The 13,398-nt window shown below is 37.0% G+C and overlaps 1 protein-coding gene across 2 annotated transcripts in view; it reads right to left on the bottom strand.

Annotated features, from left to right (window-relative positions):
• Positions 1-1,205: 1,205 nt before the first annotated feature.
• The window catches only part of NTN5 (netrin 5), a 70,550-nt gene continuing 58,357 nt past the window's right edge, over positions 1,206-13,398 (bottom strand). For both annotated transcript variants that reach the window (XM_072426544.1, XM_072426543.1), the window contains 4 exons: positions 11,278-11,427; positions 9,621-9,680; positions 9,445-9,525; positions 1,206-1,809 (listed from right to left, as the gene is read on the bottom strand). In XM_072426544.1, the coding sequence (XP_072282645.1) occupies positions 1,481-1,809; positions 9,445-9,525; positions 9,621-9,680; positions 11,278-11,427 (620 nt within the window). In that variant the 3' untranslated portion in view covers positions 1,206-1,480. The remainder of the gene's footprint in view (positions 1,810-9,444; positions 9,526-9,620; positions 9,681-11,277; positions 11,428-13,398) is intronic.

The raw sequence follows: 13,398 nt of genomic DNA on the forward strand, positions 1-13,398 counted from the left end.
TTTACCCTCATTCTGCACCTTCCTCAACTTTTTGAAACACTTAGGACAATTTCAGTCCTGTAATGAGGCGCTACATTTTGACGCAAGCCCAACTGCAGTTCAAGCTTCTCCTATTAAAGCGAGTGAGGGAGAGGGACTATGTTTGCACACAGCTGCAGCAGATCACAACATAGTTCCCAAAAGCTAGAAATTTCTTTCTGCCACATGGTTGCAAATGCAGTGCAGTTGGCGGTGCTGTTAGCCTCTCCTGACTGCACTTCAGAAGTTTGCAGAAGTGTACCCGGCCACCAATTACCCTGAATAATTATTGCAGAAGTGGAAGGGAGAGGTTCAGTTCTCCACCCCAAAAGTGAGAGTCTTTTTAAAAATGTTTCAAGTGTTTCACATGAAAGTGTGTAAAAGGGCTCTGACCTACTCATACTTACCTTGCAGGCACTTCCCCATGGCTCTTTCTGATGCATCAGCCATAGAAAATTCACAGTATTTCTGGGTATGGGGGAGCATGTGACAGTGCTTGGGTGTAGAAATCAATTGTGAGGCCCATTAAACTAAAGATGGCAGAATTAGTGTTGTGGGACTCCAGCACCAGGCAACAATAGTGATTTTGGTAATATGGTATCAACTGCAAAAGAGATGAATATCAGTGGGTCAGAGGGGCTGTTTATACAGACTAAGTCACTTAGCTCAGCGGCAAGGGGACCAAGGACCCTTTCAGACCCTTGGTTTAAACCAAACAGTTTTCTTCTGCCATGTGGCAAGGAGAGGAGATCTACACCGTTGGGAACAAGATTTGCACACAGCTGCAGCCACAGCCATGGCACAAATATTAAACAGTAATCAGGTGGCCAGAAGTGAGTTGTAATTTTCATACTGCAATCTGCCACATCCGCGTGCAAGTAATTGTCCATCTTCTCCTATTCACCTAAAAGGTTGCAGCTGAGATGGCGGTTGAGCCTGCAAGAGAACATTGTGGCTCACCTCAGATCTAAAAATGTCTTTAAAACTTTACATAATTTTTCTTTGTTGATGGCAAAGGCTCTGTAAATTTGTCATTGTGATTCAACATTCTTCGCATTTTCTTTTCTTGACAATCGGATTGTTATCTTTTTAATTTAAAATAAAACTGATATCTTTTGACTTTTGTATTGCAAGAGAGCACATTGAAAATACATTAAAAGAAAAATGACTCAGAAACAAAAGGCAAATTATTTATCACACCCACAAAAATTATATTCTGTATCTGAGACAGCAAAGGAGAAAAAGCAGCATATTTTTTTCTACAAATACATTTATATAACAGATTGTAACAGGCTTTGCCTTTTCTTAATGTATGTGTCTTGCTGTATTTTCCAGTTGGGAAATGTTGTATTATAGAGGTAGCAATAACTGCAGCTAGCAGGCCATCATTAATGTTTCAAACTAAATGGGTTCTTGTTTTGAGACAACTTACACTAAACAATATCCATGGACCTTATACTATTTATCCTGCCCTGCATTTTCCTCGTCGGTCTTGCTGCTGAAACCGTCTCAATTTGTGTGCCCAAACATCACGCCAAGGCAATGACAAGCTGTTCTTATCCAGTACAAGACGAGCAGGATCTGGAGACTCTTCATCATTACCGATAATCAAATAGGACTTGCCTACTTGAACCCGGAGACAGTCACATGCCAAATCTTGATCTGGAACCCATATTGGTTGATCGCCACGTCTAATGGGAACCCTGCGTTGTCTATATACTGTAAGAATATTGGCGGTAAATTGCCACCATTCTCCAGATTTTTCCATTGACAGTAGCTGGGCCCGAAGAACTGTAAAAAATAAGTAGATATTAGAATAAAATCATTGTTTAAAAAAAACTTATAGGTAGAATAATTGATAAACTGGGATGAGCAGTGTAGCAACAAAGGTTCATGTACCAGCAATATCAAATGTTACTCATCTCTATGCCAAGAGGGGACATAGTTCTGACTTTAATTCGATAATGGTAAATAGGTTTGTAGGTGGATGATACCAAAACCATGTATGAAAATGCCAGGACTGTTTGTTTAATAATAAAACAGACACATTTTACAGCACAGTCATAATGATCAGTGTCACTGCACCAGCTCTTCATTGCCATTCTGGAGCTCTATGTCCAAGTAGATTCAAAATGCTTAACAAGTATTCCTTTTCATACTCAAAGTAAGCAATTTTGTTTTAGAACTGAAATAAAATTGGCATGCTGCTTGTTTTATTGGATAGTAATAATGTAATCAAGGTTTAAAAAAATGTCATCACTTTTTCCTCTTTTTTTTTGTCTGACTTCTCCTAATTTTCCCATTTTGTGAAGCAAAAACGCAAAGGGTTTAACCCCCCTGGTGGTGTTCCAGAGTATGGCTCAGGGTGAATTTTATGTACCAAAAACGATAACCCTGAGCCAAACTCGGGGTAGCAAAAAAAATATTCTACCCACGATCCAGGGGCGTCCTCCAGCCATCCCTGGATGGCTTTTGCATCACATCCCCAGCTTGATTGATGTGATGCGTGAAGCATCGGTACGCTGGGGGGCATGGCCTGGCAGGAAATTTAAAAACAGATTACAATATATTCTGCTTTTAGAATATTGATCACAGTGATAAAGTTATAAAACATAAATCCAAATAATAAATAATAAATCCAAAAGTTCATCTATTTCACCCTTGTTTTGACAAATTCAATTTTTTTTTTAAGTTTTGATTTTTTAATAAAATATATTAAAATAAATGTGCTGTTAAATAATTACATTATTTTTTATATAATTATGATTTATGATTTGTGTTTCAAACTTTATCATACCTGGGAGTTATTCCTAAGAAATACAGCCCTAAAATATTAAACAACAAATTTCCACTCAAAACAATGTACGGCTTTTGACATAAATTTGACACAAATTACTGACATCATTAGACCGCCAGGGAGGTTAATTGTGGGCCTTAAAACGCATCCATATGTTACTCCAATAAGACTAATTGTCCATCATAAACTAATGATCTAATTGCCTAAAGACTCAACATCATTTTCTGGAATTTTCTGGAATTGCCTACTTAAAGGCACAGTTAACAAAGTTTATGTAAACTTGTGACCACATTTTATTTGTTATATAGTCAAAAAAAGTGAAATATTCTGTCTGTGATCGATGGAGGAAAAAAATGTGTTTGCCCTGTACAAAGTAGATTTCCTGAACAAAATGCCAAATTTATAGTTTTTCACTATAGGATATGTAGAAGTGTTATAAAGTAAATTTTAAGGAATTCTTCCTAAGTGTATGACTACTGACTATCTTGTTTGGCTTTCGACCTGCCCCTTCCACTGAAAAAGCTCTTACAAAAGTGGCCAATGACCTCATCAGAGCTAAGTCACATGGCAACTTTTCTCTTCTACTTCCCCTAGATATTTTCTCTGTTTTTGACACTGTTGATCACTCTCTTAATCCTAATCATGTTCCATCATAAATCCTAATCCAAATAATGAACTCCACTGGTATTAGTGACACTGCTCTCACTTGATTTGCTTTCTACCTGTCTGACCACTCCATTCAAGTTTCTTTCAATGGTAATTCCTCCTCTCCAACTCTCTTCCCTGTTGGTGTTCCCCAAGGGTCAGTCCTTGGACCGGCTCTCTTTTCTCTGTACACCTCCTCTCTCGGTAGTCTCATATCCTCCCTTGTTTTACAGTACCATCTTTATGTTGATGACACTCAAATCTATCTTCCCCCTATCCTGCAAAAAATGTTATACTGTTTGTTGGCCATCTCATCATGGATGTCTGACAAATTTCTGAAACTCAACCTGGATAAAACAGAACTCATCATCACCCCCCCCCCCCCCCCTCAATTTCCAAATCTCCCCCGGACATATTCTTATTGTTAATAACACTGTTATTCGTCCCTCCCCTCAGGCACATTGTCCTGCCATCACCTGATTCTGCCCTCTCATTTACCCCCCACAGTTAGAACATTTTCAGGTCCTCTCACTTTCACCTGCAGAACATCTCCAGAATCTTCTCCTACCTGTCCCCAGAGACGACAAAACTCCTTGTACACGCTCTTATTATCTCTTGCCTGGACTACTGTAACTTCCTCCTCTCTGGTATTCCACTAACCCGACTCTCTCCTCTACAATCTATTATAAATGCTGCAGCCAGGCATCCATCTTTCCCACCACTCCTTTTCCACTATCTCCCTTTGTAGTTCTCTTTGATGGCTTCCATCTCTGCTCCTGTGCTTTGCCTTTAATTTCTCCACAGTTCCTGTCCCACCTACTTACTGACTTATATGAAAATACAATCCTAGCCACTCTCTTCGCTCCTCCAAAAACCTACTATTGACTTCACTCATACCCCCATCACATGCACATCACAAGACTTTCCTAGAGCCACGCCGACTCTCTAGAATGGTCCTTTTCATCCTATTCGGCTTGCTCCAATTTTACGCACATTTAAAAACCCACTCACTTAAAACCCATCTTTTCAAACCCGCCTCTCTGTCTTCTTCCGTCACTGTTAATTATTAATAATAATAATAATAATAATAATAATAATAATAATAATATGTAAACTTTTACAGCACTGACCTAGGATGCAGCAGTTTATAGAACTAGTCACAATATGTAATAGTTCAGCTGTCCTTCAGAAGATCTAATGTCCCTACCATTATTCATATTCTAACATCCCTAAAATAGTCTGATTCTTTTTGGAAAAGCCACTTAACCTATCAATATATTTTTTGTTTGAACTTGTAACTAGGCATGTTCTTTTGACATGTATTCATATAGTTTAGTTGTTCTATTAAACTTAGCCATACCATTGACAGTGGGCCCAATGTTTCCACTACAGATGGGATAATTAGAATTCATAAAGGCTAATTTTGGAATACTTAAACCTATATTTTACACAATAATATATAAATTATAAAAATTTCTTCAGTTTACCCTGGCAACATCTGGTGCTTTCTAACCCCTAAAAATCTATTAGCAATCTGAGAAGATTTAAAATGAAATCAATTGGGATGTAATTGAATAAATAAATAAATAAACAATAATTAGGAAGCAATGCTAGAATACTAATTTTACAGTGCAGCTAGTACATATAAAACATGCCAAGTACTGAATGTTGTGGTAGGTATGTAATAAACAAATTGTGCATCATAACGGCTATCTACACACCAGATAGTGATGAACCAGTGAGAAACCTTAATCAAACTTGGATTTTTTTCTCAAGACCATATTAAAAGTGGTGAAAAATTCTTAAAACTTGATTGCAATAATACTTTTCTATTAAGAATACAGCATGCTGAAATATTGTCAACAACCTAGTTACAGATAGAAAAATCCTATTTGCATGCCTCATAGATTCATAAGTTTTTAAATTTGTAGTTAGTTTATAGGTGTATTAGAAGGAATATGAGTTTATGTAATTGAATCGGTTATCCACCTATAAAGCACTAAAAGTTTTTCTACCAAAATAAAAAATATGATGTATCTGATCTCTCAGTATCCTGCTGGGATAACAGTAGAGAAGTAGTGGTGAGATCTTGTGAGCTAAAGGTCCAACTTGTTTCCTTTTATTCTGTGCTCTTGCAAAGCAAGTTAAAAAAAAAACATATAAAATATATTTTCAAATTATGCCAATGAGAATTTACATTACATTTGTCTTTGTACAGCAGTCTACTTTCTGAGACAGCATGCTTGAGGGCTCCGTGGTATTGCTCTAATGTATACATACACCTTGGGTGGCTGCACACACTTAACCTGTGACCTTGTGCCTTTAATTTGAGCTGTTGCTCTGTTGCTCATCATTTGTTTGAAGACTGTTTAGTTTTATTGGTCTTGACATAAAGACGATCAATCACAGGGACTTCTTTTCTTTGCCTCTCTTTCTTATACCACTGACTAGGGCTTAAGGGCCCCTTATCCTTTTCATTACAAGGTGCTTGCCCTGGAACTCACTGTGTTTTAATGCCCAGCAGGCCACCCCAAAGATGTTTAACCCTTCAGCAGAAAATGTGTGCAAAAGAGAGAGGATTTAAAGATACTGAATACATTCTTAAAAGTAAAGGCTCCTCTACATAACATTTATTTTTGATGTATGCCTGTAAATAAATTCTGAGGTCATCTTAAATCTAGTCTCAAGTCTGGCCCTCAAGTCTGGTTTTACTTTGCCCTCGCTCCTTTATTAAGAGCAAGAGGAAATCAGCTTAACTTGATAATTCCCTTTGTGTTGTTAAAAACATTCTTCTTACGCAGCGGGGCTTGGACCCAATAGTTCTATCTCATCTCTTGATTTCAATGTTAACTCTCCTTCCCAGCCTAACAAAGCTATTTTCTCAGAAACCGTGGCTTTAACTAATCCCATGAAATGATGATCCTTCAGTCATCTTATCCCAGCTGTGCCCGTGGGATCAAGAAAAGGACCTGCTGGAAGGAAAGTGACCCAAAGCAAGCAGGGAGCAAAATAAAAGCTTAGGAATTCAGTGGTTCAGTCCTACTAATTAATCTATTTGCATCTAAAAGGTCCTTCAAACTGGAGGTCTATCACATCTCATTTACTGACCATGGTAAAAGAAAACACGGTCTGGCTACCCTAAAAAAAAAGGAAACCTTACTTTTGCTTTTTACAAGTTCCATTCTACTAGTGTAATGAGAAATTCTAAATTGTGGATGACATTTCAAGCAAAGTTGAAATCTCATTAAAGAAAAAATACAGAAAAATATTCATAGAAAGAAATATTTTCTATGAACAACTAATAAACACATTGTAATGCTATGTATTGCTATCAAATTTTCAAAAATCAAAATCTTATTCAACGTACCAGTTCAAATTTTAAATGTTTCCTACATTACCAAGGTTTGGGATTGGGATAAATATCTCATTCAGCCAGCAGGTAGTAAGTTTGGTGCTCCAGACTGTGAGCTGTACTGACCTGAATAGTTCTAGGTGAGGTTATGAACACAAAAAGTCAACCAAATCAGTGGTCGCCAATCTTTTCAGACCTACGGACCACTAAACCTACATGCTCCGGACCGCGCATGCGCAGGGAGCCATGTGTCACTCAAAGGGAGGCAAATTCCCCCATAGTGACGTCATGATGCCGGAACCTGTCCACTCTCTTATTGAAGATCTGAGCCTGCAATAGCAGAGTGGGCGGGTTGTGTCCAGAGACATAACCCACCCACCACCCACTGCCCTGAGCCTGCGATCCATATGGGAGACATGGTCTGCGGCTCTGGCCAGTGCACCCCCAGCAGGTTCTTTCTTTTGACCTTGCTGGGGGGAGCACCGGCCCGAGCCGCGGACCACTAAAATTTTCTCTATGGTTTGAACTAAATGGTTTGGAGAAATGCCCCTCCTCCTCGCTAGGTAGATAAAGAGTAGTATAAAGCATGGTACACATAGTAGATTTTCATTGCTTTAGACAATTATTCACAATAATCTGATGTAAAAATATATTATCATAACAGCCTTCCCTTGAAGTTGTGGTCCATTCTCCAACACAATCAACCAGTGTTGCCTAACAGGAAAGTAGCAGAAGGGTGATTCCAGCATATCCTTCATTCTCTTGAGAACTGAAAAATGCTGTCTATGAAATGCTTGTTCATTCTACTGGCTCTGGAAACCATCAACTTCTAGGGACAGTTATTGCATATCTGTACGCAGCTTTTGTTTTCAGCCTGCAGGAACAGGCAACATGCGCAGATCAGAGCATGTTTTACGTGTTTTACACATGATAGGAGACTTAATGAGATCCTTAAGGGTACATTTAAATACAAATTTAGATACAAATTAAATATTTTTTTAATACCAGTAAGCAGATAAAAGCTAAGAAGCTAACCAGATAAAAAAAAACTGTAGTTGGCATCCTGGGAAAAGGAGCCTGTGTTAAATTAACCAGAATAGTGAGACAAATGTGTGTTTAGTGTATTGTACTGTGTTGTTGGTGTTTATTGAAAGTGTGTATGTGTATTTAGTGTGTGTGAAGGTGAATAATTATCACTGCAGGGGTGGGGGTACCAAAAGGTTGCAGCAGCACCAGCAATTGTCCCTCCTTTAATTCCACTTGTTCTTTCCTCGAGATGGGGGTACCTAAGTCTAATAATACTGATGCTTGAAACAATGATGAAGTAGTAACAAAAATATTGAAATAATACGTTTTTTGTTTTACTTTTATGAATACATAGTTAGTATGTGTTTTGGCCAGGAGCCCAGGGGACAACTTCTGGTTTTAGGTGCCATGTTAACTGTTACCAAAAGTTTTAGGTCTGATGCCTGCTCATTGTCAAGAAGTACCGGTAATTATTTCCTGTGGTATAGCGTTAATACTCTCTATAGTAAAAAAAAAATCTCAACAGGTGTTCTCCTTGATGAAACTAGATCTGAAAATGCTTTTGTGTGCTCATCAGCTTCTACACATAGGGCCTGATTTATTAAAGCTTTCAAAGGCTGGAGAGGATACACTTTCATCAGTAAAGCTGGGTGATCCAACAAACCTGAAGTGGATTTTTCAAAGTCATTTGCTATTTGATAGCAAATGTTTTTGAATTCTGGACCAAATCCGTTCCAGGATTTGCAGGATCACCCAGCTTCCCTGAAGAACGTGTTTCCTTTCCAGCCTTGGAGAGCTTTAATAAATCAGGCCCATAGGAGCAGTCCTTCAAATCAGGACCATGCTCTTCTGAAATCAAATCCCTCTGTCCTTCTTTTCTTCTTTGTTGGCCCTATTATTGGTTTGATATAAACATGATTGGGAAAGGACATCACAGAGAATATATGTTTCTAACCAAATGCATCAATGACATATGTCATATCAAAAACAGAAAAAACATATAGAGGAAATAGATATATATGGTTAAATATGGCACTTTATGAGGTCTTCTGTATACATACAAGCTATTCCTAAAATGCTTTTATTTTCTACATATAGAAAAACTGAGGGTGACTGTTTTTAATTATAAAGACTGGAAGACAATTTGTGCCCCATTTGCAAATTGATAGGCCATTTGTGATCCCAAGATGCAATAACTGTGTGGTTTAATATTTAATGAAATTATTGTTTTTTTTCTATTTAGTAGACATTAAAAACATTATTTTTTAGGAGTAGCTTGATATGTAGAGTAGTTTATATATATTCACTAAATTTATCAAATTGCATGCTTATATTATTTTCTTATGAAAGGGGAATGGGACTAATGCTTGCATTTGGCTATGTATTAAACCTCTAAAATTGTATTTCTAAGTCTGGAGCTGCATCTCTCCAAAAACACTGAAGCAGATGCAAGCATTATAGCAAGCTTGGAGCTGGTATTAAGATTCCCTGCTGTTCAGCATAAGTGCAGCAGTGAACATTTCTCTTTTTTGAAAGTGGAAAATCTTGAAAAGCACTGCTAAACAATGAGCACCAAGTTGTATACTATCACAATCATTTTACATACCGTAATCTTTTTTGCAATACTTGCGTAGATTCATGTGCACGCGACTGTGGGATGGCTTACAGTAGGACTGGCATTCGGAGACTAAAAAAAAATAAATAAATAATAGAATACCCAAATACACTGCACAGTAGAACTCATATACTGCGTTACTACTATATGGCAATATTTTTATATACCTGCACCTGTTTTCCATTCCACAGGATATGCTGCTGTTGTAGTCATCTCCTCTTGAATCCCTATATTTAAGTAAAAATAGATATGTTCATGATAAATTGTATCCATAAATATTAACTGGTAAAATGTATCAGAGCTGTACCCTTCAAGTGCTTTAAATTCCCCCCCAACCATTAGCATAATTTATTTTACACAGGTAGATGTATGTTTTTTCTGCCAAAAGTCATGTAATACAAAATATAGGTCTAAGTGTAACAATAAATGCAATTTAATTATTATCACGTTGCCAAATCCTTTGTCCGCTGATCCGGGGTGTATCCATAAAATATTTTGGAGGTCAAACTCCAAAAAGAGAAAAAGTTAATCAATTCAGGTATGTATCCTATAGAAAATACGGTTTGATTTAAAACTAGTGCTAAAACAGAATGGAGAAAATCCCAGTAGGACCTTCATACTGAAAGATTTTTGTGTCAGTCTCTGAGCACTCTTATATTAAATATGTTGTGGTTACCAATATAGCTAAAACATGAACTGGCCTGCTTGGTGGACAGTATGGGCCTGGTTTAGTAAAGATCTCCAGTGCTGGAGAGGATACACTTTCATTAGTAAAGCTGGATGATTCAGCAAACCTGCTATGGATATGGTCCAGGATTGAAAACATTTGCTAACAAAAAGCAAATGACTGAAAAAATCCACTTTAGGTTTGCTGGATCACCCAGCTTCACTGATGAAAGTGTATCCTCTCCAGCCTTTAAAAGCTTTAATAAATCAGGCCCTATATTTTTCCCTTGAGCAGTCTGTCCTTAGGCTATCACAAAGTATTGCATTCATTGGGCCTGATTTATGAAAGCTCTTCAACGCTGGAGAGGATACATTTTCATCAGTGGGGTTTTGGAGTTGGTTCAGTAAAGGAGATTAGGCAAGAGAATTATCACTTATTGCATGGGTTGAAGCTCTGTTGATGTTCACTATTAACCTGAGTATTCAAAAAATCATGTTTTTTTACATTTCCTTTACATATGCTTTGGTATTGTTTGTAAAGGAAATTTTCAACACATTCACTTAGTGAAGTAATTGTATACCTTGAAGAATGATAAACTCCTTTACCAAACAACTCCAATGTAATCTACATAACAAGTAATACTAGCTCCCCTAGGGCACTGCTCCAGATTTCCCAAGAAAAGAGATTATAGTGTTGCACTATGGTGTGGTGTCTGGATTCATGTCTTCAACCTTTAAAGCCCTTCATCTTCATGTCAAGTAGTAACAAAAATATGTTAGAAAGAGGCAGAACTGACTTTGTTGAAAACTTTCAGTACTATGGGTCACACAATGCTAAATGCAATAGGAATTATATGATTTATTTATATGTTTGGTATTTATATAGGCAGTTTGTAATTTTCAGGGTTTTCTGGGGGATCAGCCAATAGAACAAAAGGTTTTTCAGTAAATCAAGATTTTTGACATGAGATTAGTTTTTTTTGTTTAACTGACAGGTGTTTTTGAGTCACATTAAAGAAAACTAAAAAAAACGCCCTTGGAATAAACACAAGATTCAGGGTTTTTTTGTTATGGAAGTGAATCTTCAAAGTGCAAATGGCAGTGGTTTACCACCAATAAATGTGTTCTAAATGTATTAATGAAATTAGGATTACTTACGAACACAAGGCATATGGGGGGATCGGCTTTGCTGGTATCCTTGGGCACAACGATTGCATGTTGGGCCAGTCACTCCAGTCTTGCAAAGACATTGACCTGTTGTTTGGTTACACATGGCATTGATGGCCCCTATCGGGTGACACTGGCAAGCTACAAGAAAAAAAAAAAAAAAAAACATAGTTTGCATCCTTTGGAAACACTTTTTTATTTTTAACATGTCATTATTTATCTAAAAGAATTTTTAGAAGGTATGCACTGTTTAGAATGCTGTTTTTACATAACTTTGTAAAAATTAAAAAATATTTGACCTAGATTTTATTTTGTTTAGAAAGTGGCAAGTGGTTTTTCAACCAGCTCTTGGTATGTGTTATTAAAGTGTAACTGCACTTTACCTGTAATTATACACTACATTATCGAGTGAATTACACACTACTATTACTTACTTGTTCCTGAGCTTTATACTTACCTGTTCCTGATCCAGCTAGATCTTAGATGTGTGGCATCATAGTTGCTTGTCAAAATCCTTTATGTCGGGTAATCTTTATTTATTCTGTGGAAATCTCTTACTCCATATTTTAAAGGAGTATGAACTCGCTTTAGGAGTTAAAGCTGAACTCCATGCACAACAACACCATATTTGATTGGGTTCCCTTTTCCTTAAAAGCAGAGTGCATCCTTTCTCCTAAATACCTAAAATAGTTTTCCCAGGAACATTACTTTCAGTCTGCTTGTAATCTAAACCCACAGGTCCAATACATCCAGAAGGGCAATCACATCCCAACCTTGTTCTTCTTGCCATTCGAAATGTTAAGGCTGTAGCTGTATTTTTTCTGACTAGGCAGGAGGAAATGGAGGCAAGGATGGGACCTTGGTTTGGATGTATTAGGCCTGCAACATTTTAATTACAAATGGATCATAAGTACTGCTCCTTAACAGGTATACAATAAGATTTTGAGTAAAATTATAAAGAATTATAGTACTTCGAGGTTATGATATGTTAAAGTAGCTCTGTGTTGGATGAGGCAAGGAATTTTTGCAGAAAGCAACAGGTGATCTCCAATCTGCAATAAGTAATCCTACCTGCCGGAACTGGGAGCGTTGGTTGCCAGAATACTGAGCAATCCCAGCTTCCCCTGTGCTTGCAAGGACTGAATTAACTCCAGCATGACTACATGGGAGTTATGTCGTCCCAACCAAACAAGACTTGTCTGCCAATATATAATACTTTAAATTGAAAGGAAAGAAAAGGTCTATATGGACAAAATGATATTCATTCAAATACTGGAAAATGTTTTCCGTTTTTTCAAAAACAACTGTTCTAGACACTAGATCAAAGTCTAGCCATACAATAATTGTCAGATAAACATTACAATAGGAAAATTGATGTCCATTTAGGCCCAAAGTGTTTTGACAAATAGGCTTCTTCAGGGAAAGTAGGATCATCAAGGAAATTGTGTAATTATTCTTCCATTTAGGAACAAGAAAATGTTACTAGAATAATTAGTTCTTCATTCTGGATGTTGTGGTGTCTTGATTTGATAGTCTTTTATATGTGGTGGAGGGTTAGCATACAAGAGTATATCATAAATGGATAAATGGCTTCTTTTAGAGGTACACAGATGGATAGGTTCTCCTCATCAAACTTTCTCCTGTTCAGCAGCGGGGTCAGTTCTGAAAAGCCCAGACTGCCGATATATCTTTTTTTTCTGAGATATTTTTTTTCAAGATCGGTCTGTAGGGATGTATTTGAGGATCTTCTGGTTCTCAAAAATGTATAGTCATGTCCTAATTAAGAAATCATCTGACATCTATAGCCCATGATTGGCTTAGTTAAAATGGAACTATAGACATTGGACTTGTTTAGCATATATTGTGCTGTTTGCAAAAACTTTAATGTGGAAGGATAATAATTCTCATTCCTTCTGAGCTATTTATGATGAATAGAACTTTTGTCTTCTAATTAGGATGCAGTTTTAAATCACTGTCTGCTTTTCACTGTAGATGATGCATGTAGACATGTATAGTAATACATTATAATTATTTATTATTATAAATAATTCTTTTTCACTGAAAGCACTATTTTTCCAATCTTTACATGAAACATGTTAAATGGGCTTTCTT

The sequence above is a fragment of the Pyxicephalus adspersus genome, chromosome 11, assembly GCF_032062135.1.
Source record: "Pyxicephalus adspersus chromosome 11, UCB_Pads_2.0, whole genome shotgun sequence".
Classification (NCBI taxonomy): domain Eukaryota; kingdom Metazoa; phylum Chordata; class Amphibia; order Anura; family Pyxicephalidae; genus Pyxicephalus; species Pyxicephalus adspersus.